Genomic DNA, 26760 nt, shown 5'->3' with positions numbered 1-26760 from the left:
CAGCAACTTCCTGTTTCATGGGAAGACATCAAACTTTGTCAGGCCAGAACCGACACAAATTTTTACGTAGAGTCAAATCCTTCGCGATTTAGCATCACAAAGGCCTTAAGATGACACTCATCAAATATGAAGATGATCCGACGAAAACTGTAGGAGGAGTTAGTTAAAGTATGACGCCTGGAAATGACAAAAACTGCGCCCAAATCACAAAAATAACTCTGAATAGCTGACTTCCTGTTTGGTTTACGGCTTCGCTCCAAGAGACTTTTTTGTAGGTCTTGTCATGCTACAGAAGCGTACCAAATTTCGTAATTGTACGTTAAACACAGTCCGAGGGCTGCTTCGTTGAAAATTTGTAGGTGGCGCTATAGAGCCATTTTCCCACGCCTATTTCCAAAGCCCACACCACACTTAAATTTTCACCACTCTTGACATCTGTGCAAAATTTCATGAGTTTTCGAGTATGTTTAGGCCCTCTAAAGTCCAGCTGAAGTCGGAGAAGAAAAAGAAAAAAAAAAATAATAATAACTCCTTGAAGAACAATAGGGTCCTCACACCCCGGTGTGCTCGGGCCCTAATTAAAACTGCAAGCAGTGATGGAAGGGCCCTCGCACACATGACACCACCACGCCGTGGCATAAGAATTAAAGGGAACAGTAGTAAATAGGCATTTAAGCATGTAAACATAGGTGAACTATTTGTGTAGTACTATAAGTGTAGTATAATGTGCCACATTTCCTGTTGCTAATTACAAATTACAGCGAGGTAGCATCATGTAAGATAGCATGAGAGAGGGAGAGAGAGAGAGAGAGAGAGAGAGAGAGAGAGAGAGAGAGAGAGAGAGAGAGAGAGAGAGAGAGAGAGAGAGAGAGAGAGAGAGAGAGAGAGAGAGTGAGCGAGTGTGTGTGTGTGTGTGTGTGAGTATTAGTGACTACATGTAAATATTGGCACATAGATGTGTTCAGTCCAGGACTCTTATTGATCATGTAAAATTTAGGGCAGATCTGACTTTGAATAATCAGTGTAAAACATGTTACTTCTTGTTGCCAGCAGGTGGCACTATGGCCATAAGTGACTATTGGCATGTAGATGTGTTCAGTCCTGGACTCTTGTCAATTATGTAAAGTTTGGGACAGATCAGACATTGCAAAATCATTGTAAACATGTCACTTCCTGTTGCCAGCTGGTGGCGCTATAACTATAAGTGACTATTGGCGTGTAGATGTGTTCAGTCCAGGACTCTTATCAATCATGTGGAGTTTGTGACTGATCAGACATTGCATAATGAGTGTAAACATGTCACTTCCTGTTGCCAGCTGGTGGCGCTATGACCATAAGTGACTATTGACATGAAGATGTGTTCAGTTCAGGACTCTTATCACTCATGTGAAGTTTGGAACAAATCCGACATTGCATAATCATTGTAAACATGTCACTTCCTGTTGCCAGCTGGTGGCGCTATAACTATAAGTGACTATTGACATGAAGATGTGTTCAGTTCAGGACTCTTAGCAATCATGTGAAGTTTGGGACAAATCCGACATTGCATTATCATTGTAAACATGTTACTTCCTGTTACCAGCTGGTGGCGCTATGACCATAACTGACTATTGACATGTAGATGTGTTCAGTCCAGGACTCTTATTAATCATGTGAAGTTAGGGAAAGATCGGACATTGCATAATCAGTGTAAACATGTCACTTCCTGTTGCCAGCTGGTGGCGCTATAACCATAAGTGACTATTGACATTTAGATGTGTTCAGGTCAGGACTCTTATCAATCATGTGAAGTTCGGGACAGATCAGACATTGCATAATCATTGTAAACATGTCACTTCCTGTTGCCAGCTGGTGGCGCTATAACCATAAGTGACTATTGACATGTAGATGTGTTCAGTCCAGGACTCTTATTAATCATGTGAAGTTTGGGACAGATCAGACATTGCATAATCATTGTAAACATGTCACTTCCTGTTGCCAGCTGGTGGCGCTATAACCGTAAGTGACTATTGACATGTAGATGTGTTCAGTCCAGGACTCTTATTAATCATGTGAAGTTTGGGACAGATCAGACATTGCATAATCATTGTAAACATGTCACTTCCTGTTGCCAGCTGGTGGCGCTATAACCGTAAGTGACTATTGACATGTAGATGTGTTAAGGTCAGGACTCTTAGCAATCATGTGAAGTTTGGGACAGATCGGACACTGTATGCCTGAGTTCCAGCAACCTGTTTCATGGCGAAACATCAAACTTTGGCTGGCCGAAACCGACACAAATTTTAATATAGAATCAAATCCTTTGCAATTTAGCATCACAAAGGCCTCAAGATGAGACTTGCCAAATATGATGATGATCCGACGAAAACTGTAGGAGTTAGTTAAAGTATGACGCCTGGAAATGAGAAAAACTGAGCCAAAATCTGAGAAATAATTAAAAATAGCTGACTTCCTGTTTGGTTTAGGGCGTTGCTCCAAGAGACTTTTTTGTAGGGCTTGTAATAATACACGAGTATACCGAAATTCGTACATGTAAGTTAAACACAGTCCAAGGGCTGCTTAATTCAATATTTGAAAGTGGCGCTAAAACATGCTCCTTCAGGTTGCCAGCTGGTGGCGCTATGGCTATAAATGAAAATTGTTATGTAGATGTGTTCAGGTCAGGACTCTTAGCAATCATGTGAAATTTGGGACAGATCGGACATTGTATGCATGAGTTCCAGCAACTTCCTGTTTCATTGGAAAACATCAAACTTTGTTGGGCCAGAACCGACACAAATTTTTACGTAGAGTCAAATCCTTCGCAATTTAGCATCACAAAGGCCTTAAGATAACACTCACCAAATATGAAGATGATCCGACGAAAACTGTAGGAGGAGTTAGTTAAAGTATGACGCCTGGAAATGACAAAAACTGCGCCCAAATCACAAAAATAACTCAGAATAGCTGACTTCCTGTTTGGTTTACGGCTTCACTCCAAGAGACTTTTTTGTAGGTCTTGTCATACTACAGAAGTGTACCGAATTTCGTAATTGTACGTCAAACACAGTCCGAGGGCTGCTTCGTATAAAATTTGTAGGTGGCGCTATAGAGCCATTTTCCCACGCCTAATTCTAAAGCATACACCACATGTAAATTTTCATCACTCTTGACATCTGTGCAAAATTTCATGAGTTTTCGAGTATGTTTAGGCCCTCTAAAGTCCCGCTGAAGTCGGAGAAGAAAAAGAAAAATAATAATAATTAAAACTGCAAGCAGTGATGGAAGGGCCCTCGCACACATGACACCGCCACGCCGTGGCATAAGAATTAAAGGGAACAGTAGTAAATAGGCATTTAAGCATGTAAACATAGGTGAACCATTTAAAAGTGTATGAGAGTATGAGTGACTACATGTAAATATTGGCACGTAGATGTGTTCAGTCCAGGACTCTTATTGATCATGTAAAATGTAGGGCAGATCTGACTTTGAATAATCAGTGTAAAACATCTTACTTCTTGTTGCCAGCAGGTGGGGCTATGGCCATAAGTGACTTTTGGCATGTAGATGTGTTCAGTCCAGGACTCTTGTCAATTATGTAAAGTTTGGGACAGATCAGACATTGCATAATCATTGTAAACATGTCACTTCCTGTTAACAGCTGGTGGCGCTATAACTATAAGTGACTATTGACATGAAGATGTGTTCAGTTCAGGACTCTTATTAATCATATGAAGTTAGGGAAAGATCGGACATTGCATAATCAGTGTAAACATGTCACTTCCTGTTGCCAGCTGGTGGCGCTATAACCATAAGTGACTATTGACATGTAGATGTGTTCAGTCCAGGACTCTTATTAATCATGTGAAGTTAGGGAAAGATCGGACATTGCATAATCAGTGTAAACATGTCACTTCCTGTTGCCAGCTGGTGGCGCTATAACCATAAGTGACTATTGACATGTAGATGTGTTCAAGTCCAGGACTCTTATTAATCATGTGAAGTTTGGGACAGATCGGACATTGCATAATCAGTGTAAACATGTCACTTCCTGTTGCCAGCTGGTGGCGCTATAACCATAAGTGACTATTGACATGTAGATGTGTTCAGGTCAGGACTCTTAGCAATCATGTGAAGTTTGGGACAGATCGGACACTGTATGCCTGAGTTCCAGCAACCTGTTTCATAGCGAAACATCCAACTTTGTCGGGCCAGAACCGACACAAATTTTAATATAGAATCAAATCCTTCGCAATTTAGCATCACAAAGGCCTTAAGATGAGACTCGCCAAATATGATGATGATCCGACGAAAACTGTAGGAGGAGTTAGTTAAAGTATGACTGCTGAAAATGAGAAAAACTGAGCCAAAATCTGAGAAATAATTCAAAATAGCTGACTTCCTGTTTGGTTTAGGGCGTTGCTCCAAGAGACTTTTTTGTAGGGCTTGTAATAATACATGAGCATACCGAAATTCGTACATGTAAGTTAAACACAATCCAAGGGCTGCTGCATTGAATATTTGAAAGTGGCGCTAAAACATGTTCCTTCAGGTTGCCAGCTGGTGGCGCTATGGCTATAAATGAAAATTGTTATGTAGATGTGTTCAGGTCAGGACTCTTAGCAATCATGTGAAATTTGGGACAGATCAGACATTGTATGCATGAGTTCCAGCAACTTCCTGTTTCATCGGAAAACATCAAACTTTGTCGGGCCAGAACCGACACAAATTTTTACGTAGAGTCAAATCCTTCGCAATTTAGCATCACAAAGGCCTTAAGATGACACTCGCCAAATATGAAGATGATCCGACGAAAACTGTAGGAGGAGTTAGTTAAAGTATGACGCCTGGAAATGACAAAAACTGCGCCCAAATCACAAAAATAACTCAGAATAGCTGACTTCCTGTTTGGTTTATGGCTTCGCTCCAAGAGACTTTTTTGTAGGTCTTGTCATGCTACAGAAGCGTACCGAATTTCGTAATTGTACGTTAAACACAGTCCGAGGGCTGCTTCGTTGAAAATTTGTAGGTGGCGCTATAGAGCCGTTTTCCCACGCCTAATTCCAAAGCCTACACCACATGTAAATTTTCATCACTCTTGACATCCGTGCAAAATTTCATGAGTTTTTGAGTATGTTTAGGCCCTCTAAAGTCCCGCTGAAGTCGGAGAAAAATAATAATAATAATAACTCCTTGAAGAACAATAGGGTCCTCACACCCCGGTGTGCTCGGGCCCTAATAAATATAGCTGCAAGCAGCAATGGCGGGCCCTCGCACGTTTTTTTACCGCTACACGATTCGTCCGAGAAAACGATGCACGGTGGGAAAGGGCATCTAGTGGGTAAATATCAGTGGACTATTTAATGTTGTTACTGAGCTATTTGGGGACTGTAGCTAAAAGAAACCCCACATTTTAGACAAGCGGGGGCACTAGTGAGCCACTTAAGAGACACGCCTTTATCTGACCTTTCAGTGCACACTTAACAGCCGACAAATCTGATGTGTGTGCCAAATTTGAAGTCAATCTAAGCACACCAAGAGCCTTTAATATGCCTGAAATAAAAGAAAACTTTGACGCGTTGCCATGGGAACAGCGTTTGAGATATCAAAAATCCCTTCGCAATTTATCATCTACTATGCCTCAGCATCATGTTGACCACTTTGGTGTCAATCGCATGAATATATTAGAAGGAGTATTTAAAGGAACATCGGCGTCAACTGAAAGGCTTAATATGCCTTTAAAATGAAAGTAAACTTTGACACGTTGCCATGGGAACAGCGTTTGAGATATCAAAAATCCCTTCACAATTTATCATCTACTATGCCTCAGCATCATGTTGACCACTTTTGGTGTCAATCGCATGAATATATTAGAAGGAGTATTTAAAGGAACATCGGCGTCAACTGAAAGGCTTAAATGTGCCTTTAAAATGAAAGTAAACTTTGACGCGTTGCCATGGGAACAGCGTTTGAGATATCAAAAATCCCTTCGCAATTTATCATCTACAATGTCTCTGCATCATGGTGACCACTTTTGGTGTCAATTGCATGATCATTCTAGAAGGAGTATTTAAAGGAACATCGGCGTCAACTGAAAAGCTTAAATATGCCTTTAAAATGAAAGTAAACTTTGACGCGTTGCCATGGGAACAGCGTTTGAGATATCAAAAATCCCTTCGCAATTTATCATCTACAATGTCTCGGCATCATGTTGACCACTTTTGGTGTCAATCGCATGAATATCCTAGAAGGAGTATTTAAAGGAACATCGGCGTCAACTGAAAGGCTTAAAAATGCCTTTAAAATGAAAGTAAAGTTTGACGCGTTGCCATGGGAACAGCGTTTGAGATATCAAAAATCCCTTCGCAATTTATCATCTACAATCTCTCGGCTTCATGTTCACCACTTTTGGTGTCAATTGCATGATTTTTCTAGAAGGAGTATTTAAAGGAACATCGGCGTCAACTGAAAAGCTTAAATATGCCTTTAAAATGAAAGTAAACTTTGACGCGTTGCCATGGGAACAGCGTTTGAGATATCAAAAATCCCTTCGCAATTTATCATCTACAATGTCTCGGCATCATGTTGACCACTTTTGGTGTCAATCGCATGAATATCCTAGAAGGAGTATTTAAAGGAACATCGGCGTCAACTGAAAGGCTTAAAAATGCCTTTAAAATGAAAGTAAAGTTTGACGCGTTGCCATGGGAACAGCGTTTGAGATATCAAAAATCCCTTCGCAATTTATCATCTACAATCTCTCGGCTTCATGTTCACCACTTTTGGTGTCAATCGCATGAATATCCTAGAAGGAGTATTTAAAGGAACATCGGCGTCAACTGAAAGGCTTAAAAATGCCTTTAAAATGAAAGTAAAGTTTGACGCGTTGCCATGGGAACAGCGTTTGAGATATCAAAAATCCCTTCGCAATTTATCATCTACAATCTCTCGGCTTCATGTTCACCACTTTTGGTGTCAATTGCATGATTTTTCTAGAAGGAGTATTTAAAAGAACATAACATGGAACTGTCAAAAAAAATCCAACTTTGTGACTGACACACTTCCTGGCGCCTGGTGGTGGCGCTATATCCGGGAGTCACAATAGGCACATCGATGCGATCGGAATCTTCAGACGAACAAACACCCCGCTTGGCATCACAATAAGATATTTTTTGCCTTAGAAATTAGACACTTCCTGTTTCTCTAAATTCGCCATAAATTCGTCGCCTCGCCATGGCAAAACCGTTCTAGATATCAAAAATCCCTTCGCAATTTAGCAAGTACAATGTCTCGACATCATGATCACCACGTTTGGTGTCAATCCCATGAATCCACTAGGAGGAGTATTTAAAAGTTCAACGAATGCATTTTTTAAACAATCCAAAATAGCCGACTTCCTGTTGGGCGGAGCTTAAATGTTAGAGGGCGAAAGTTGTTCGGGTCGATGAGATCTATATGCGTACCAACTCTCGTACATGTGCGTACATTTTTGCCCGATCTGTGCATCAATGTTTTTTTTTGCATTACAGGGGGCGCTATAGAGCCCCCGTGCCACGCCCGTGTTCCAGCCTTTGGATTTCTGCGATGACGGACGACTCTGACGTCTGTGCCAATTTTCAAGAGTTTTCGAGTATGTTAAGGCACCCAAAAAGTCCAAAAGTGTTAAAAAAAAAAAAAAAAAAAATAATAATAATAATAAAAAATATAGCTGCAAGCAGCAATGGCGGGCCCTCGCACGTTTTTTTACCGCTACACGGTGCGTCCGAGAAAACGATGCACGGTGGGCAAGGGCATCAAGTGGGTAAATATCAGTGGGCTATTTAATGTTGATATTGACCCATTTGGGGACTGTAGGTAAAAGAAACCCCACATTTTAGAAAAACAGGAGCGCTAGTGAGCGACTTAAGAGACACGCCTATATCTGACCTTTTAGTACACACTTAAAAGCCGACAACTCTGATGTGTGTGCCAACTTTTAGGTTAATCTAAGCACGCCAAGAGCCCTAAATATGCCTTAAATAAAAGTAAGGTTTGGGGCGTTGCCATGGGAACAGCGTTTGAGATATCAAAAATCCCTTCGCAATTTTTCATCTACAATGTTTTGGCATCATGTTGACCACTTCTGGAGTCAATCGCATGAATATCCTAGAAGGAGTATTTAAAAGAACATCGGCGTCAACTGAAAGGCTTAAATATGCCTTTAAAATAAAAGTAAAGTTTGACGCGTTGCCATGGGAACAGCGTTTGAGATGTCCAAAATTCCTTCGCAATTTAGCGTCTACAATGTCTCAGCATCATGTGGACCACTTCTGGTGTGAATCACATAATTTCCCTAGAATGAGTATTTAAAAGAACATCGGATGGAACTGTCAAAAAAATCCACCTTTGTGACTGACAAACTTCCTGGCGCCTCGTGGTGGCGCTATACCCGAGACTCACAATAGGCACATCGATGCGATCGGAATCTTCAGGCGAACAAACACCCCGCTTGGCATCGCAATAAGACATTTTTTGCCTTAGATATTAGACACTTTCTGTTTCTCTGATTTCGCCATAAATTTTTCGCCTCGCCATGGCAGAACCGTTCGAGATATCAAAAATCCCTTCGCAATTTAGCAAGTCCAATGTCTCGACATCATGTTCACCACGTTTGGTGTCAATCCCATGAATCCACTAGGAGGAGTATTTAAAAGTTCAACGCATTCATTTTTTAAACAATCCAAAATAGCCGACTTCCTGTTGGGCGGAGCTTAAATCTTGGAGTGCGAAAGTTGTTTGGGTCGATGAGATCTATATGCGTACCAACTCCCGTACATGTGCATACATTTTTGCCCGATCTGTGCATCAATGTTATTTTTTTGCATTACAGGGGGCGCTACAGAGCTCCCTTGCCACGCCCATATTCCAGCCTTTGCGTGAGCCTAGTGGCACGTGACTTTGACATCTGTGCCAAATTTCCGTTGTTTTCGAGCATGTTAAGGCACCCAAAGTGCACGCCAAGAGCTTAAATATGCCTGAAAATGAAAGTAAAGTTTGACGTGTTGCCATGGGAACAGCGTTAGAGATATCAAAAATCCCTTCGCAATTTATCATCTACAATGTCTCAGCATCGTGTTGACCGCTTTTGGTGTCAATCGCATGAAAATCCTAGGAGGAGTATTTAAAAGTTCACCATATGCAACTGTCAAGAAATCCACCTTTTGTGACTGCCACACTTCCTGGTGCCTGTTGGTGGCGCTATACCCGAGACTCAAAATAGGCACATCGATGCGATCGGAATCCTTGGCCGAACATACACACTGCGTTTCATCCCAATAAGACATTTTTTGCTTTAGATATTAGACACTTCCTGTTTCATTGAATTCGCCATTAATTTGTCGCCTCGTCATGGCAACACCGTTTGAGATATCAAAAATCCCTTCGCAATTTAGCAAGTCCAATGTCTCAGCATCATGTTCACCACGTTTGGTGTCAATCGTATGAATTCCCTAGAAGAAGTATTTAAAAGTTCATGACTGACACACTTCCTGGCGCCTGGTGGTGGCGCTATACCCGGGAGTCACAATAGGCACATCGATGCGATCGGAATCTTCAGACGAACAAACACCCCGCATGGCATCACAATAAGACATTTTTTACCTTAGATATTAAACACTTCCTGTTTCTCTGATTTCGCCACAACTTTGTCGCCTCGCCATGGCAGAACCGTTCGAGATATCAAAAATCCCTTCGCAATTTAGCAAGTACAATGTCTCGACATCATGATCACCACATTTGGTGTCATTCGCACGAATCCCCTAGGAGGAGTATTTAAAAGTTCAACGCATGCATTTTTTAAACAGTCCAAAATAGCCGACTTCCTGTTGGGCGGAGCTTAAATGTTAGAGGGCGAAAGTTGTTCGGGTCGATGAGATCTATAAGCGTACCAAGTCTCGTACATGTGCGTACATTTTTGCCCGATCTGTGCATCAATGTTTTTTTTTGCATTACAGGGGGCGCTACAGAGCCCCTGTGCCACGCCCGTGTTCCAGCCTTTGGATTTCTGCGATGACGGACGACTCTGACGTCTGTGCCAATTTTCAAGAGTTTTCGAGTATGTTAAGGCCCCCAAAAAGTCCAAAAGTGTTAAAAAAAAAAATAATAAAAAAAATAAAAAAAATAAAAAAAAAAATAATAAATTCTAACAAAACCAATAGGGCTTCGCACCATTCGGTGCAGGCCATTCTGGCCTGCTCCTCGGTGCTCGAGCCCTAATAATAATCCGAGCAAAAACAATAGGGCTTCGCACCTACGGTGCAGGCCATTCTGGCCTGCTCCTCGGTGCTCGGGCCCTAATAACTCCTTGAAGAACAATAGGGTCCTCACACCCCGGTGTGCTCGGGCCCTAATAAGTGAACATAAAAAAGAGGCAAAGGGGTTGAGATTACAGTTCCAGACCGGTGATCTATGCTGTTGATAAAGTCTCAAGTCTGGTGTTCATGACATCATCAGAGAGATGAAAAAGAGGCATGATAAAATGTTGTTATCTGTGGAAACAGATAGTGGCATCTCATCTGTGAGCCCATCATCTTGAACACAACGATGCTCCAACAGCTGGCAAAGTTACATTGCTTTCTTTCATAAAACTTTATTGCTTTCATGAGTGAAGCAGCATCAGCAAGTAGACCCTCCTTGTATCAGTTAAATGCAACATGTGGTAAGCCAGCATGTGATCGCATGAAGCATGCAATGGGTTTACCTTAGAGCTACATGCTTTAACCAATGCGGTCAGAGGATTTCACACATCATTAACAAGACACCCATGAGTGCAGAGAGAGTAAATTATTAAATATTCACAGAGGGGGTATAATTTCCACTGTTTGAAGTTACTGGTCAGATTTTTTAAGTGTATCTACAAATATATGAAAGTAGGGCAAATAACTTTTTAGGACAGTTGAAATGGACCTTACTAGCAGTGATGGGCAGTAACGCGTTACTGAAATCCGATTACTTTTTTCAAGTAACGAGTAAAGTAAGGGATTACAATTGCAAAAACAGTAATTAGATTACTGTTAATTCCCCATAAGCAGGCTGCGTTACTGCGTTATATTTTAACCTTGATTTTGTTTCGTGAGACTGTCTCGTGTCGTGACGCAATTCGAGTAACAATCACGTATGAGCACCGCGCCGTCAGTCAGTGTAGTGTTGAACGTGAAAAGACAACATGGAGCGCCGAAGAGAACAAGACTATGCAGCGTTTAATGCTTGGAATTACCGACATTACTTTGAGTTTAACCCAGTTAAAGGTTACAAAAACATCAGCGTCCGCTGTACACTCTGCGTAGGAATAAAACTTTTATCCACAGCGAAAAATTCCACCTCAAATCTAAGCAAACACCTAGCAAGCCGGCCCAGGAATGTGAAACTGAAAAAATCCCTGAACCCCCAGCTAACATGAACGCAACGGCTCCATCTCATACACGTTCACGCGAAAAGTGTTGTAAAACAACAGACTATATATCTATATTTCATGAATTATACGCATTTGTGGACAAGCTGACGTGACCGCTGCGGCTCCATCTCATACACGTTTACGCGAAATCTGATGTAAACAACAGACTATATATCTATATTTCATGGATTATACGCATTTGTGGACGAAAATGGTCATTTGATGAATTCTATTAGACTGATTTCATGGGTTATTCACACATCCGGATTCGACTCGCGATCGTTATATTAACACCAAGGTAAGAAGTCCCGTTTATATTCTGCATGTTGTCATCTGGACTTCTGTAACAAAATACTACATTTATGATGCTAGAGCATCTGTATCTCAAAACAGAGACCATAATCTGATGCTAAACCCGTAGACCTTTTAAACGATGTATAGTAATGTTAATATGTAATATGTAATATTTTAAATGTTTGTAGACAGTAGGCTATATAGATATTGTTAGCAGCGTTAAAAAAAACGACGCCATCACGCCCACGAATTAGTGCGCGTCGAGAGGTTAAAACAGATAATGTTTCATTTGATTCAATTTTAGATGATGGAATATGCAGAAAGAATAGAATTAGGCTGAAAGGTCTTGGCACGGTTACATTAAGCACCTTAAGTTTTTCCTATGACACTTAAGGGGTAAATTCCCCTTACCTACAGCAAGAGAATGATTTAAGGGTGTTGCATACAGTATAATCCCTTAAATGGTTCTCTTAGGTAAGGGTAATCGTTAAATGTTTCACGACAGCGACCCAGGTTTGTTGTTATAAAATACTATTGTTGCCATGGAGATGCAACAGAAAAAACATAAGGTTTTTTGAAACACCCTTAAAATTAAATTAAACATAAGGGTGAACTTAAAATTACACTTAAGGTGGTTTATGCAACAGGGCCCTGTTGCTTTATACTGTAGCATATTCAGGTCGTGCATCATGTTTTTGAAAAGTAATTAGTAAAGTAACTAGTAAAGTAACTAATTACTTTTGAAAATAAGTAATCAGTAAAGTAGCAGGATTACTTTCTCAGGGTAGTAATCAGTAATCAGTAACTAATTTCTATTTCCAAGTAACTTGACCCACACTGCTTACTAGTGATGTACCGATATATCGGCCTATGGGTTCGGAAGATTTAAGTAAATTTTCACTATCAGAAAACAGCCGATGATCAGGGCAGATTAGGTCCTATCAATCAAAATTGGGGGAAAGATGCATCAGAACTCATGTTGTGTGATTATTTTTAATTGAACACAATGACAACAGAAATGCTATTTGTTTGCTCTGTAGGATTTCACAACATGAAAAAAGAGCAAAGTTTGAAACAAGTGCAAAAACCAAAATCTATCTGTATCTATCGTTACCAGTAAATGCGATTTTTGATCACTTTTTTTAAATATGTTAATTTTACAGCTACCCTAGAGTTAAACATTTGATTTTTACCGTTTTGAAATCCATTCAGCTGATCTTTGAGTCTAGCATAGCTTGGCATAATCCATTGAATCTGATAAGACCATTAGCATTGCGCTAAAAAATGACCAAAGAGTTTCAATATTTTTCAGTAATAATCAAGGACTTTGCCGCTATAACATGGCTGCAGCAGGCGTAGTAATATTACACACTGCCCGAAAATAGTCCTGTGTTACTTTCAATAGCAGGGGCCTATTTTAGGCACTGCGTAATATCATTGCATCTCCTGCAGCCATTATTACGCCAGAATGAGAGTATAGTTCCTTGTCATATCTGCCTAGAAAATCGCAACTTTAAATTTTCCGTTGGTCTTAGTACACGATGTAACTACAAAAGAGTCAAGTTTTAAATAGGAAAAATATCTAAACTCTTTGGTTATTTTTTTAGCGCAATGCTAATGGTCTAATCAGATTCAATTAATTATGCTACGCTATGCTAAAAGTATATCGTCAGACCCGGAGATCAGCTGAATGGATTCCAAAACGGTAAAAATCAAATGTGTAATGTATGGGAGCAGGAAAATGAGCATATTTTCAAAGAAAAGCAGAGTATCCCTTTAAGTACAGAATGCACTGAAATGTACACCCAAATCTGATTCATCTGATTCAAAAAGTGTCTGTATAGGTTGGGTTTAAAATTAGAAAATCCAAAAATTTGACTAAATGTCAGTACAGCTGTTTATATTAAATTAAATTAAATATTTAAACATTACATGTGTGCATCTTGAGACAAAATAACAGCATTGATATATGCTAAGATATGTCAATATAATGTGTTTTTAAATTAAGGCAGCTTAAACATACATTTTAGTCTGGGACTAGGATAAACCCTGTCCTGGAAACTGCCCCTATGTCTTGTTTTCCCAAGAGCATAGCTTACAAAATATAACTTGATTGGTTTATTGCTTTATTAGCTTCGCTTGATTTGTTTATCCTAATGTGTATACTGTAAATGTCTTCCAAACCAAAGAAACAAAAAGCTGAATTCAGTAATCTGAAGTAACAGTTAATTAACTTGGCACACAGCACTGCAAAGTGTACTTGGAAGTAAACTTAACTGGACCACAAGCAGAAACAGTGAGTCACTGAGACCAGAACATTTCGATTGTCAAAAGGCCACATTCTCAGGCATGTGTCATCCTCATTAGATTATATCAAAACAAGGATGTTTTTTCTCATTAGCTGTTAAAGCACTCTGGCTATGTGCGCACATAAAGAAAAGCCATAGACAAATAAGGAGAATTGGGAACGTAAATATTTAGGCTGAATGAAAGCATTGAATGAGACATTACTAACGTCAATTCAGATCAGTTGTGTTTTTAACACTGCGGATACTAGACAAGGTCATGTAACAAGCAGAGGCCAACAAACATTCAGGACTAAACCGGAAATAAAAAATTAAAAAACAAACATATCCAAACATTCGTGAAACACTCTTGGGACTGTCTGCTGCACTCTTGAGAATGACGCAGCAAAACGAAACAAATTCCTCGGCAATTTTCAGAGTTAAACTTTGATAAAATACTGTAGCTACTTATGGTAACCCCTGCTGAAAAGCCTAGCTTAAACAAGGATAAACTGCTTTACTAGTTCTACTATTGCTATCCCTACAGCCTTATCAGATTGGTCTAAGAGGTGTTTTGGGCACATGGAAAGTAGACTAGTTAAACCAGCTTAAAGGTGCTAAAGAAAACAGTGAAATAGAATGTTAATTGTTCTCTGATATCAACATAGAAGGTATGTGGCTTTTTTAAGTCCAAAAATTATCCTATTTTATATTTATATGTCCATTTACAACCCTAGGATTTGCCCTAAGAATTAAATGTCTTACCTTATTTGAAAGGGTCATGAATAATAATGTTTAGGTCTGCTCTGATTGGCTGTTTCTCGAAACAATTCAGTTCAGTAGCTCTCTGTGTTTGCAAACCTACCTTATGTTTGAGCCTGAATCAGACGAAAATACAAATTTTGAGGAATAATCAATTATTCAGAGATTGGAAATTGACAAGTTTGTGTTTTTTTAATATGGACCTGCAAAACGCAACTACAAAATCAATAGTAGAACTTCAGCCTAAACGCTAGCATATAGCATTGACTAGCATATAGTGCTAATTCAACAGTCACAACTTTGTTTTAAGCATTGTAACAACATTGTAATTAATAGCGGTATTGCAGAAAAACAGAAATACTCGTCATTGGCAGGGAAGCGTTTTCTCTTAATTGACGAGTTAACTTGTCAATGGAGGGGAAAGAGTTATTGTGAAATATATTTGTGCTGCGTATATCAGAGTGACAGCTACAGTTTTCCAGCAAACGTGCCCCATCCCCGAAGACCACCTCTTCAAAGAGTGTGGTATACGTAAGGAATAATTGATGACAGGCCATTGAATTATAAGCAAATAATGCACACCCAAGGTGCAATGCAGCACGATGCGTGTGCATTATTTTCAAATAATTCAAATGAGTCAATTATTCCTCTTATACCACGGTTACCACAGACATTGCTCTGGTGCCTATTTTTAAGACATTTGACAAGTTAGGTGTACGGTTATTAGAAATTAATGCATAGCCACGGAACATTTCTCAGCCAATCGGAATACAGCATTCAATGGGCCCGTGGTATAATTAAGCGTACCCTTATAAAGTACAAAGCAATCACACTAGCCAAACGAAAAATACTTTGCGGTCAAACAAACTCTGGTATGGTACGGTTTACCTAATGTTAGTATACCCATAGTATAACCATGATTTTACTGTAATTGCCTAATATTTTAGTTAAAATAATGTAATTTCACTAAAACAGAACATTTATTTTAGTATGATAGTATGATAACTCAATGAAGACTGCACGAAAAAAAATATATAAAGGAAACATAGTATATTTCAAAACTACAGATGGTAATGGACTGCATTTATATAGCGCTCTCATAGACCAATGGCCATCCAAAGCACTTTACATATCGCCTCACATTCACACATTCACTCACACACCGACGGCGGTGTCAGCCACGCAAGGCGCCATCCAGCTCGTCAGGAGCAGCTGGGGTTAGGTGTCTTGCTCAAGGACACCTCGACACTTGGTCAGGTGAAACCGGGGATTGAACCACCAACCTTCCGATTTGTAGACAACCTACATGAACCACTGTCGCCCAGTTATAGTGGTTATACAAACCAGACACAAACCAGCCTGAGGTCAGTGGGGTCAGTATTTGACGCAGGACATGGGCGGCAACACTATTATTCATGTGTTCAAACTATGACTCTAATATGAGTGATGGCAGGCTCATTTTATAGCATGCGGCCAACTCTACACGTAGACGTACAGCATATCTAAACAATTTACATCTGTAACAAACATATAACAAAACACACATTACTCAAAAGGCCCATCTACTTGTGACAGTACTTGACTTAAAGCCGAGAGTTCCTCTGGATACTGTAGGTCTTCATCCTGAACAATTTTACATCCTGCACTGTTCTCTATAATCGTACACAATAGATTTTCCCCCAATTGTTTTGTTTCTCTACTGAGCGGATTATTTTGGCAAGCGATATAGCAGCTTTCTTCCTGTTCTTATCACCATCAGACATCTTTTGTGAAGTGCTGTTCCACCCATTCAGATCGGTATAGGGTACACACACCTCACGTGCACTCTCATTCTCATGCACCACCTTACACTGTAAAAAAATATTTGCTGCCTTAAATTTTTTGTTGAATCAACTTAGATTTATAAGTCATTTCAACTAACTATTATTTATCTTGACAAGAGATGAGTTGCTACAACTTATAAAATGAAGTTGATTTTTTTTTCAACTATATTTTAGAAGTTATAACAACTCATCTGTAGTTATAACAACTCATCTCTAGTCAAGATAAATAATAGTAAGTTGAAATGACTTCTAAATTCTGAGTTGATTTCAACAAAAAAAATATTTTTGTACAGTGTACCACCTATGACCACATTTCCTCTTGCCTTATATGGTAAAGGAGTCTCCAAAAGAGTGGGCAGTGCTGAATTCCATCCACTTGATAATATTACATGCCCATGTTCTGGACTTTCACACTTTACATTTATTGATTTATCAGACTAGTAGGCCAGTGCCTACATTTTTAATGATTTTCACAAAACTTTTCTTTGTTAAATATATAAACAATATATCCTCAAAAATACACAATTTTGAGCGAAAAGTTGGGATACTTGCATTTTTGAAAAGGACTTTTGGGGACCAGATTCAGAATGACGATCAAAACATACACAAGAGTTTTTACTGTTTTTGGATCAGTGGATGCTACATTTCAAGCTGATTAAGAGTATGGATAATGGCGGAAATATGAATTGCCGTAAAAACTTGTCATTGGCAGAAAGCGTTTTCTCTTAATTGACGAGATAACTCGAGATAACCCATCAATGGCGGGAAAAAAAGAGTTAAGTACGATTTATAATTCTACATTGGACACCTACGCTGTAGGTTACGCATCAGCTTTCATTTATTTTTGTTCGCATTAAGGCAAAAGCCAAAGAAGTGGCAGCTTGTTTTGTACGTTGTTGAGAAACATCAGCAATGTTGGAGATAAATAGACAGCACCTTTGTTGCAGCTTGAGTTGTTAAATATACTGTAGCTCCTCAACTTGGTCCATCTTTGTTTTTACTGTAGTAAGCGGAAATGAGTATGTGGAAATGCAACAGATTTTTTTGACCTGACTTGAGGGGTTCTAGCAGATCAATCACAGCTCTTGTGGTAGGCTTGCCGCGATAGTCGGTAAAACGGTGATTACCGGTGCTTCAGCCTATCACCGGTTAGATCACTTGCCCACCGCGACACCGTTTTCATTGTCGTTTTGATATTTTCGTGTAATTAAATCATTTAGTTTCGTTAGAGAGAGACAACACTTACAACTAAATGTATCTGCTGTAGTGCTGCACAATTAATCGCATTGCAATCGCGATGTCGGCCTGTGCGATTATATGACAGCAAAATGTTGCAATTATATTAAATAAATAAATGTGTGGACATGTTAACACAAACCTTCTGATAACAGTTTGATGATTTTTCTTGCTGTTTAAAAAAAAGAAAGAAAAACGAACAAAAAAGGCAGTGCACGTGTGGCATGAACGTATGTGGCGTGCGTTGTCACTTGTGTGTGAGCAGCGCAGAAATACCAAAGCGAAGATGGATGCAGAGGAGATTGACAGTGATCTGGTAGCTGAAAAAAAAAACTCTACGTCTGTTGTATGGCGGTATTTTGGATTTAGGATTACTGACACTGAGCAGTTGCTACATCACGTGGCAATACGAAAACATTTCTAGTTTTACAAATACACATTTTAGCATTATCCCTAAACTGTGTGAGGATTTTCCTTAAAACCCATCAAGTTGACTCATGATACCATTTATTATAATCGCAATCGCACATCGCAATGTTAGCATCAATAACCGCAATGGGAAAAATTACCCAAATCGTGCAGCCCTAATCTGCTGCCTGATTTCAGCGGAGCTGAACGCGCGTCACGTCACAGAGCAGCAGGTGTCAGATTTTATTTATTCTTATCAGAGTGTGCAAGGCGAGGTGACTGACCAGAGGATAGCAGAAGCCACATGCTTACTCGTTTTTGTTATAATATACATAAGCGAGATCGTTTTGGTGTTGTGTTTTTCATCAAGAAAAATAATAAACCCATCATTCAAGCAGCGCTTTATGGAGAAGTAGCCGTTTGCTCTGCTTGGGACTGGCGGGTTCTGTGAGATTTACCTGCACACATTGACTCAAGCACTTAATTAAACCAGCTGTTGCACTCGCATTGCATGCAAATTTATAAGCGATTTAACGCAGCTTACGCAAGCACTGCATTAAACAGTTGCGTAATTCAAAAGTGAAGGTAAAATGTGCACGTCTGCATGCGCATTTATAAGCCCCTCCCACCCGGTGATAACGGGATAACTGGGTTTGTGACGCGCTGATTAACCGGTGGGAACATTCTGTCACTGCGGCAACCCTATCTTGTGGTCTGCGTAGAACTGCCATGTTATTACAGTTTTGCAGAGGTACGAGTCAGGTTCATGTCTATGTGTAGCCTACAGTGTACAATCGATGCAGAAGTATAATTTAGGCTTTACAAATGTCATTAATATTTTGAAATTCTCAAACCTGAAGGTATATGCATACAGTATGTGGTAAATTGTAATTATTATTAATTAACTAATTAATTAATTACATTTATACTGTATAGCACTTTTCTACAGCACTCAAAGTGCTTTACATATGAAAGGGCAGCCTGATCTCACAGGAATTCTTATATATTTTCCGAGTTGGCTAATTCGTATGAACTCATACGGAGTTAATCATGCAAAAACGTACGATTCTAATGAAAAACAATAACAAAACCAAACCCTTAACCAGCCCCTAACTTCAATGTCACAGGGGTCTAGGCAAATTATACAAAAACGTACAAAAGTGGTCGTAATGAATTAATACGAATTAGCCAACTCGTAAAATATGTACAAATTCTTGTGAGATAGCGCTGGAAAGGGGGATTGCTCTCAACCGCCACCAATGGGCAGCATCCACCTAAATGATGCGACAGCAGCCATATTACACCAGAAAGCCCACCACACACCAGCTTATTAGTTGAGAGGAGACAGAAACCCCATTCACACAGACCTCTGGTCCCAGAAAATACCCGTAAAATTGCCAGACAAGGGTCTGTGTGAACAAAAACTCGTTCCGTTAATCTTCTGGGATCGTTGCCGGAAAGAGGACCTAGTAAGATACGCGTATACTCTGTGTGAACAGAAAGCCGCAAGAATGCCATAATGGGCGTGTCGAAGTGAGGACAACATGCATATAAACATTCACCACGAGAAATGGTGCAAACTAGATTGAAGCAGTTATCAGGAAATTATAAATGAGACGCATAAACAATGACGCACGTGCCATAATGCGGACGCGCGTGTCATGGCAACATGAAGTTGGTTCAACTCTTTAAAATGAGGGATTTACAACATTCACTACGAGAAATGTCAGCAAACTGGACTGAAGCAGATATCAGGTAAGTTAGCTCGTTACTTACTGCGTTGAAACGGAGATCATTCAGCAGCATAAAAGAATATCACGTCACGTGCTCATTTGAGCTATAATAAACCAAGATGCCCGTGCGTCAACAAGATATATCGTTCAGCTCCTCAAAATGAGGGTTTTAAATGCATATAAACAATCACGATGAGAAATGTCTGAAAACTGTATTAAAGCAGAGATCAGGGAGCACGTCAAATATCCACTCAGAAGATGAGATCATTCACCAGCATAGAACTGTGCATTCACGCGCTCCTTTGTAGTCTTATTATAAACAAAAATGCATGCGAGTTGTTTCTGGAGAGAGGAATAATAAATACTTTGCAAACTTCAGACGCTGCGTAGAAGAGAGGGCGGGACTTTCAACAGGTCACGTGTCTTTCCGGGACCATCAGATGCCGTGTAATCTTGGCAGTGTGAACGAACAAAAACTCTAACCATTCCGGAAAAATCCAGGATGCATTTTACGTGTATTTTCCGGAATGTGTGTGTGAAAAGGGCTAGAGTGATATAGCCAATTAGTATTTAAGGGGATGAGTGTTAAGATTTCAGGATGGTCTTTTATTGGCGGTGTTGTGTCCCCATCACCATACTGGGGTGTTAGGACCCACACAGACCACAAGGTAAGCACCCCCTGCTGGTCTCACTAACACCTCTACCAGCAGTAACCTAGTTTTCCCAGGAGGTCTCCCATTCCCTTAGGGCGCACTCACATTATCCAAACCAAACCAAACCATGCCCCAGCGCGATTGTCACCCCTCCCTACTCCCCCAGATGCACGCACTAGTGATGGTCAACCCGGATCTTTTTAAGGATTCGGGTTATTCTGAGTCACTCACTAATATGATCCGGGTTGTGCGAGTCACTTGAGTCACTTGAATCACTTGATCAAAATCTCCCAGTTCCAATCGCTAATACTAATGCAACCAAGCAACTCAGATCACGCATGCAGCTACAAGTCTACGACTCCTCTGCTCGCAAAAAAGGGCTCATGTGACCTGAGGAACTTGTAAAAAAACATGCATGTCCGTGGTAACATTATCAATAACATAATTGTAAAAGTTCGGTGTGTGTGTTTAGTTTCATTTCATAACGACAAATATATCAACACCACGTTTAAAAGATGTGAGGCTTTGTTGAATTGGGACGTGAGAGGAAGTGTCCTGTTTCAGATTGACTTACAAGATCCACGATAGGCTTCGGTTAATGCAGCCACACAGTCACTCATCCGCGCAAGAACATGATACTGTGAGTGAGTCCTAGACAGAGCCGCTCGCCCGCTGCACGTCCTGTGAGTGAACCACTCACGTCACTCTGAGTGACTCAGTCAACAAGAGGAGCCGTGTACGTATTTGCAATAAAAAAATAAAATAAAAAGGAGCCGTGTACGTCCGTCGGTGGCGGATCTTTACAGCAGCACTGCTGCAAAAGTCCTTGTATTTAAAATTTTTAAACATTTGCAGCTTCTACCCAAAACATTGTGCCAGTCAAATATTGCAACATAGCCTACATGAGTCAGTGGGTTAATAACACGAGCAAGGCTCGTTTCTCCTAGTCCAGGATTCAAGCTCTATGAGTTGAGTCACTCTCTGTGTGAATCCTCGAGCCGCCGACCACTCATTGTCGCGCGATCGCATACTTTTGGACTCGGACTCAGAGCTGCAGAAAATTACGAGTAAGCTTTTGGCTCACTCGGTACCCCCAGTCGACATTTGGTGATGTAAATGAACTCATTGTTTCAAGTTATAGAACATATGGCAGCTTATGCAGAGTTATGTGTTGCAATTGTGTTGTAAACATTTGAAGAGCTTTGTGTTTGATACAATTTCTCATTTTCAAAGCAAAATCTGAGAGGACTCAACTGACTCGGGTTAATGGTCACTAAGGACTCATGGTTCTCGAGTCATTTTAGGGATCGGGTTAAATGATCCGAGTTTCGAGTGACTCGCTCATCACTAGCACGCACTCACACTGTACTTTTCATTGATCCGAGTCCGGGCACGCTTTCGTCATTAAGATGCGATTGTTTTGAAAAAAAGCAGGAAGTAAAGCTCTCTCTTAACACTGGAACCCACCGTAATGATAAGTCTGTGTTTTTTATTCGGAGTCGTTTCGTGTGCGATTACAGACAGCCCTCTCACATATCATCATATTGCTTAGTTGATCTGTCACGTGTGCAGCTCGGACATTCACGTAACCCCGCTGCTCGCATTCAAAAGGTTTTTACGAAGGCAGATGAACGTGAGTGGTCGCGCAACTGACGTCTTCAACTTTTGAATCGCGCTCAGGCGCGATTGCGCTCACACCACAGCCTTCCGCTCCTGAACCCAAGTGAACTGCGCTCCGGCCCACCTCTGCAACCCGGCCGTGGCGCGATTAACCAATCCGTGCCCGGGGACGGAACAGAGCGATCACACTAGTCAAACAAACCAGGCTTTGGGGGTCAAAAGCGCCCGAGCGCGGTTTGGTTTGGATAGTGTGAGTGCGCCCTTACAGACCAGGCATACATTAGATGATAAGTGCTACAGTATATAGCACTTAAAGAGGTTCCCCCATAATTACGAGCCAGTGAACCACTTGGAGTGCTATTGAGCACCATTTTTAGAGTGTATACGGTTTGTAGTTTGCCCATGTTAGATCTATATCCACGTATTGGTATACTCCTAATTTTTTCAGAAAACTAAATGATCTCTAATAGCATATAGTCTTCACCACCCAAATGAGTTCACCTACAATATCCATACCCTCTAGGACAGATTACCGCCTCTAAAAATAGATTGGCCTGAATTTGAAATCACTAAACTTCTTGTACAAATATAATGCACACTCTCTGCTCTTAGTTGAGTCACAAGCTTTAGATCAGGGAGGCACAAAATCTAATAAGACTTTAAACATAGAAGCTTCTTCTATTCAAATGTACCGCTTGTAAATCAATTTAACTCTCAATTTAACTTTCAAAAAACTAAAATAAAGGAATAGTTCAAACATTCTGATCATCAACTGATCATCAGGTTGTTTCAATCCTGTATGAATCCTGTTTTGTCTTAAAATATACACCGATGAGCTCAAACATTTTGACCAGTCACTGATGAAGCAACCATTGTTGTTCATCTCCTAACAAGACCACATGTTGAGCTCTTGGTAAATTAGATGGTAAGCCAACAATCAGTTATCATAATCAGTGTGTTGGATGCAGGACAGTCTGGCAGGAATAAAGATCTGACTTGCTAAATTATTATAGCAAGTGCAACTGAGTCACCGTGGTTTGTGGTGAAAAATTTACAAACAGTGGTCCGGCAGGGATAAACCAAAAATGTGTGATGCCGTTGGGTGCCCAAGCCTCATCAGCGGCTTAACACAAGGTCTGTCTGATCTGTTGTACATAGGGCTATGTAGCCTGATCAGTCAGGGTGCCTACGATGACCCCTGTCCACCGTCGAAAGCATGTACAATGGGCATGTGGACCTTGGAGCAGTATAAGAAGGTGTCTGGTTTCTTTTGCATCACATGGACGGCTGTGTATGTGTGCACTGTTTACCTAGGGAATTGATGGCACTTGAATGCACTGTGAGTCAAGCTAGCAGACGGGTTGTGATGCTCTGGGCAAAGTTCTGCTTGGAAACTGTGGGTCCAGCCATTCTTGTGGACAAAAATGCAAAGAATTATACCAAAACATTTTTGAAGACCAGGACATTTTTTTTATGAAAACAGTTTTCCCTAATGTAGGTGGCTTCTTTCGATAGGATAATGCACCATGCCACACTGCAAAATTGTTAAGAAATGGTTTGAGAAACATGATAAAAACTGTTTCCTTGTCCTCCAAATTCGGCATATGGTTCCAGGATGTATTGGACTAACAACTGATCCATGGCTTCTCCACCTCACAACGTACAAGACTTTTTAGGATCAGTTGCTAATGTCTTGTTCCAGATGCAACAGGACACCATCAGGGGTCTTGTAGAGTCAATTACTTGGCGGGTCAATGCTTTTTTGGAAGCATGGAGGACCAACAGGATATTAGGCAAGTGGTCATAATGTTTTGGCTCATCAGTGTACAGTAACAGTATTTATGTAAGGATGTATCTTATCGATACATCATCAGTATACTGACCCTCTGTTACTGATCCACCACACTTTCAAATTTCCATATCTCTTAGAAACAAAGGTACAAAAGTTGTCACTGGGGCAGTACCTTTTCAAAAAGTAACGGTACTTTGTACCTAAAAGGTGAATATTGGTACCTCAAAAGTACACATTGGTACCTTATTATATTGCTATACATATTTGCACCAAAATGGTACATATTAGGACCCTTTTTAAAAGGTACTGTCCCAGTGACAACTTTTGTACCTTTTTCTGAGAGTGCACACAGTGAATAAAAAAAGTTTAAACAATACTTCACTCACATTTCGGACAATGGTACTTCTCTTATTGTCTCATGAATGAGCAAGGAAGAGGTAGGCAAATTAAAACATTATAAAGACTTATTGGTACACTTTGTAAGATTTGTTTGTTAAAAATTAACTATATTTTATTACTTAGCATTGTTCATGATTCACTATGGTAAGCCTAATGTTTATATATAAGGCTGTGTGGGGTAATTTAATGCTTGTATACACTGTTGCTGTGTCCTTAAATAAAAATATGAACATATGGGTACTATATCATGTGTATGGTGCAGTGTGGTTATTAGCGTAACGCTAAACGTCTGTATCCACAACAAATGAGTAACACCTGTTATCATACTGAATGATTTTGTATTAACACTTATTGGAAAGGGCTGAGAATATAAATGTGGGCTGTTGAAATACATATATTTAACATAAGCATTGTTTCAGCAATTCCAGGATCATTTTCTACAATTCAGCTGGTAGAACAACATACACTCTAAAAACAAACGGTGCTATATAGCACCAAAAGTGGTTCTTTGCTCGTAATCATAGAAGAACCGTTTTTAGTGCCATATAGCACCGGTGAAGCACCAGTGAAGCACCTGTGTAGAAAGAACCATATAGTGCTATGTAGAACCATATGTGGTGCTATATGGCCCCTATTTGGTTCTACACAGGTGTCTTACAGGTGCTTCACCGGTGCTATAGGGCCCTAAAAACGGTTCTTGATTACGAGCAAAGAACCACTTTTGGTGCTATATAGCACTGTTGTTTTTAGAGTGTAGTGCAAGGCCATGTGTGTGCTTTGGATAAATGTTCCTGACAAATCTGTAAATATAAACGTATAGGATAGTCAAAACTATTAAACACTTTATCATATACTGTACATCCTGCCTTATATGAAAATGTTTTAGCAGTTCTTAAAAAGAACTGCATACCAGAGCTAAATCCCAAAGTAAAAGAATGAAGTTACAGCTGAAGAAGCTTTTACAGGTGGCTGGCAAACTTTTAGCTGTTTTGAACCTGCTGCAATTGCTTCTGGTGATGGGCGGTTGCCAGAAATACATATCAGCATGTGGATCAGCAAGAGAGAGATGTTCTCATGTTGAAATCATCCCAGACTGCAAGAGGAGCTCTACACATGCATCATAACACATGAGCTGACTGTTTTCAATTTGTAAAGCTATTTCTACTACTCCAATGGAGCTAGTAGCCTGTACGTAATACCAAAAAAATGGTTACTTTCTAAAAATTGTAAGGCATGATGGTGACAAAATTATCTGCCAATTAGGCGTTTCAAAACAAATTTTAAAATAAAATCCCATTCCAAGCAATAATATTGGTTGCAAGCAGTATAATATTGCAATACTCAGTCATTAGATATTCATCTGCAATAAAATGGTACAATGTGTTTATATCTATTGGTTTCAAGGTTGTGATTGAACATTTTATGAAATTTCTAGAAATTTGAATCCAGTTTATAAATAGTTCAACCCAAGGCAACATCACTCATCTAAATAGAGTAGTTTTTCAGTTTTACACCAGCAAACGAAGGTCCCAAAACTGTTGCTAAATATCCAAAAGTTTGGACTCTTGCTTTCATTCACATGCTTACTCAAAAACATCAAGTTGGTGCATATTTAAACATAAATACTCCCAGAATCCAAGCACATTTTTCTCAGAAACATCAGGCCAGTTTGGGGCTGTGTCTAATCTTTATACCAGTGGGAATTGCCTTGGATGTATTAGCCTACATCTACCAACCATGCATAATTGATATGGAACTTTACCAGTGTTAAAAGTAACACACTGCCTTATAAGCAGAAATTAATTGTGGCTTCTAAAGACAACGTGCTTTTTATTAAAGCAACATTAAAACGCTTTTGCAAATTGTACATGACGAACCTACAAACAAGGACACTCCCACTTATGTGACGTCTCACGTCAACTTTGCTGTACACCACGAGGCAAAAATGCTGTTTTGTCATCTTATAATATATTTTAAAGCAAACTTACTGCGTTCACATCTTTCGTAAGGATAAGGACTGCAAGGAACAACAACAAACATCTGCAATTTAAGAAAAGAGTGAATAAATATGTGCACAAGTGTATACGTTAACGTTTCTAAAAGGCGACAGCAGGCTTTACCTCAATGTGTTCAAATGCTGTAGATGATTTGCACCCTCCATGAACTCTCTTCAGTGTCCTATTACTGCATGCTCAATGTCCTTAAAGTTACACATGGACTATAGTTAGTTCTCGCTGTTTTAAGTCATGTTTAAATAGCATCGGCTCTTTAGTGCACATTCATTGTCCAATGTCCTGTCTAAATTACACTATACCATAGACACACTATCAAATGCACTATAAATG

At 39.9% G+C, this 26760-nt stretch overlaps 1 protein-coding gene across 1 annotated transcript in view; it reads right to left on the bottom strand.

Annotated features, from left to right (window-relative positions):
• col4a2 (collagen, type IV, alpha 2) overlaps positions 1-26760 on the bottom strand; it is a 143664-nt gene that overhangs the window by 116636 nt on the left and 268 nt on the right. The window contains exons 2-3 of the mRNA XM_065292942.2: positions 26536-26615; positions 26404-26455 (exon numbers count right to left, since the gene is read on the bottom strand). Coding sequence (XP_065149014.1) covers positions 26404-26455; positions 26536-26576 — 93 coding nt within the window. The 5' untranslated portion in view covers positions 26577-26615. The remainder of the gene's footprint in view (positions 1-26403; positions 26456-26535; positions 26616-26760) is intronic.

This window comes from Paramisgurnus dabryanus, chromosome 15 (genome assembly GCF_030506205.2).
Source record: "Paramisgurnus dabryanus chromosome 15, PD_genome_1.1, whole genome shotgun sequence".
Classification (NCBI taxonomy): domain Eukaryota; kingdom Metazoa; phylum Chordata; class Actinopteri; order Cypriniformes; family Cobitidae; genus Paramisgurnus; species Paramisgurnus dabryanus.
This window is presented reverse-complemented; position numbering and strand designations above follow the sequence as displayed.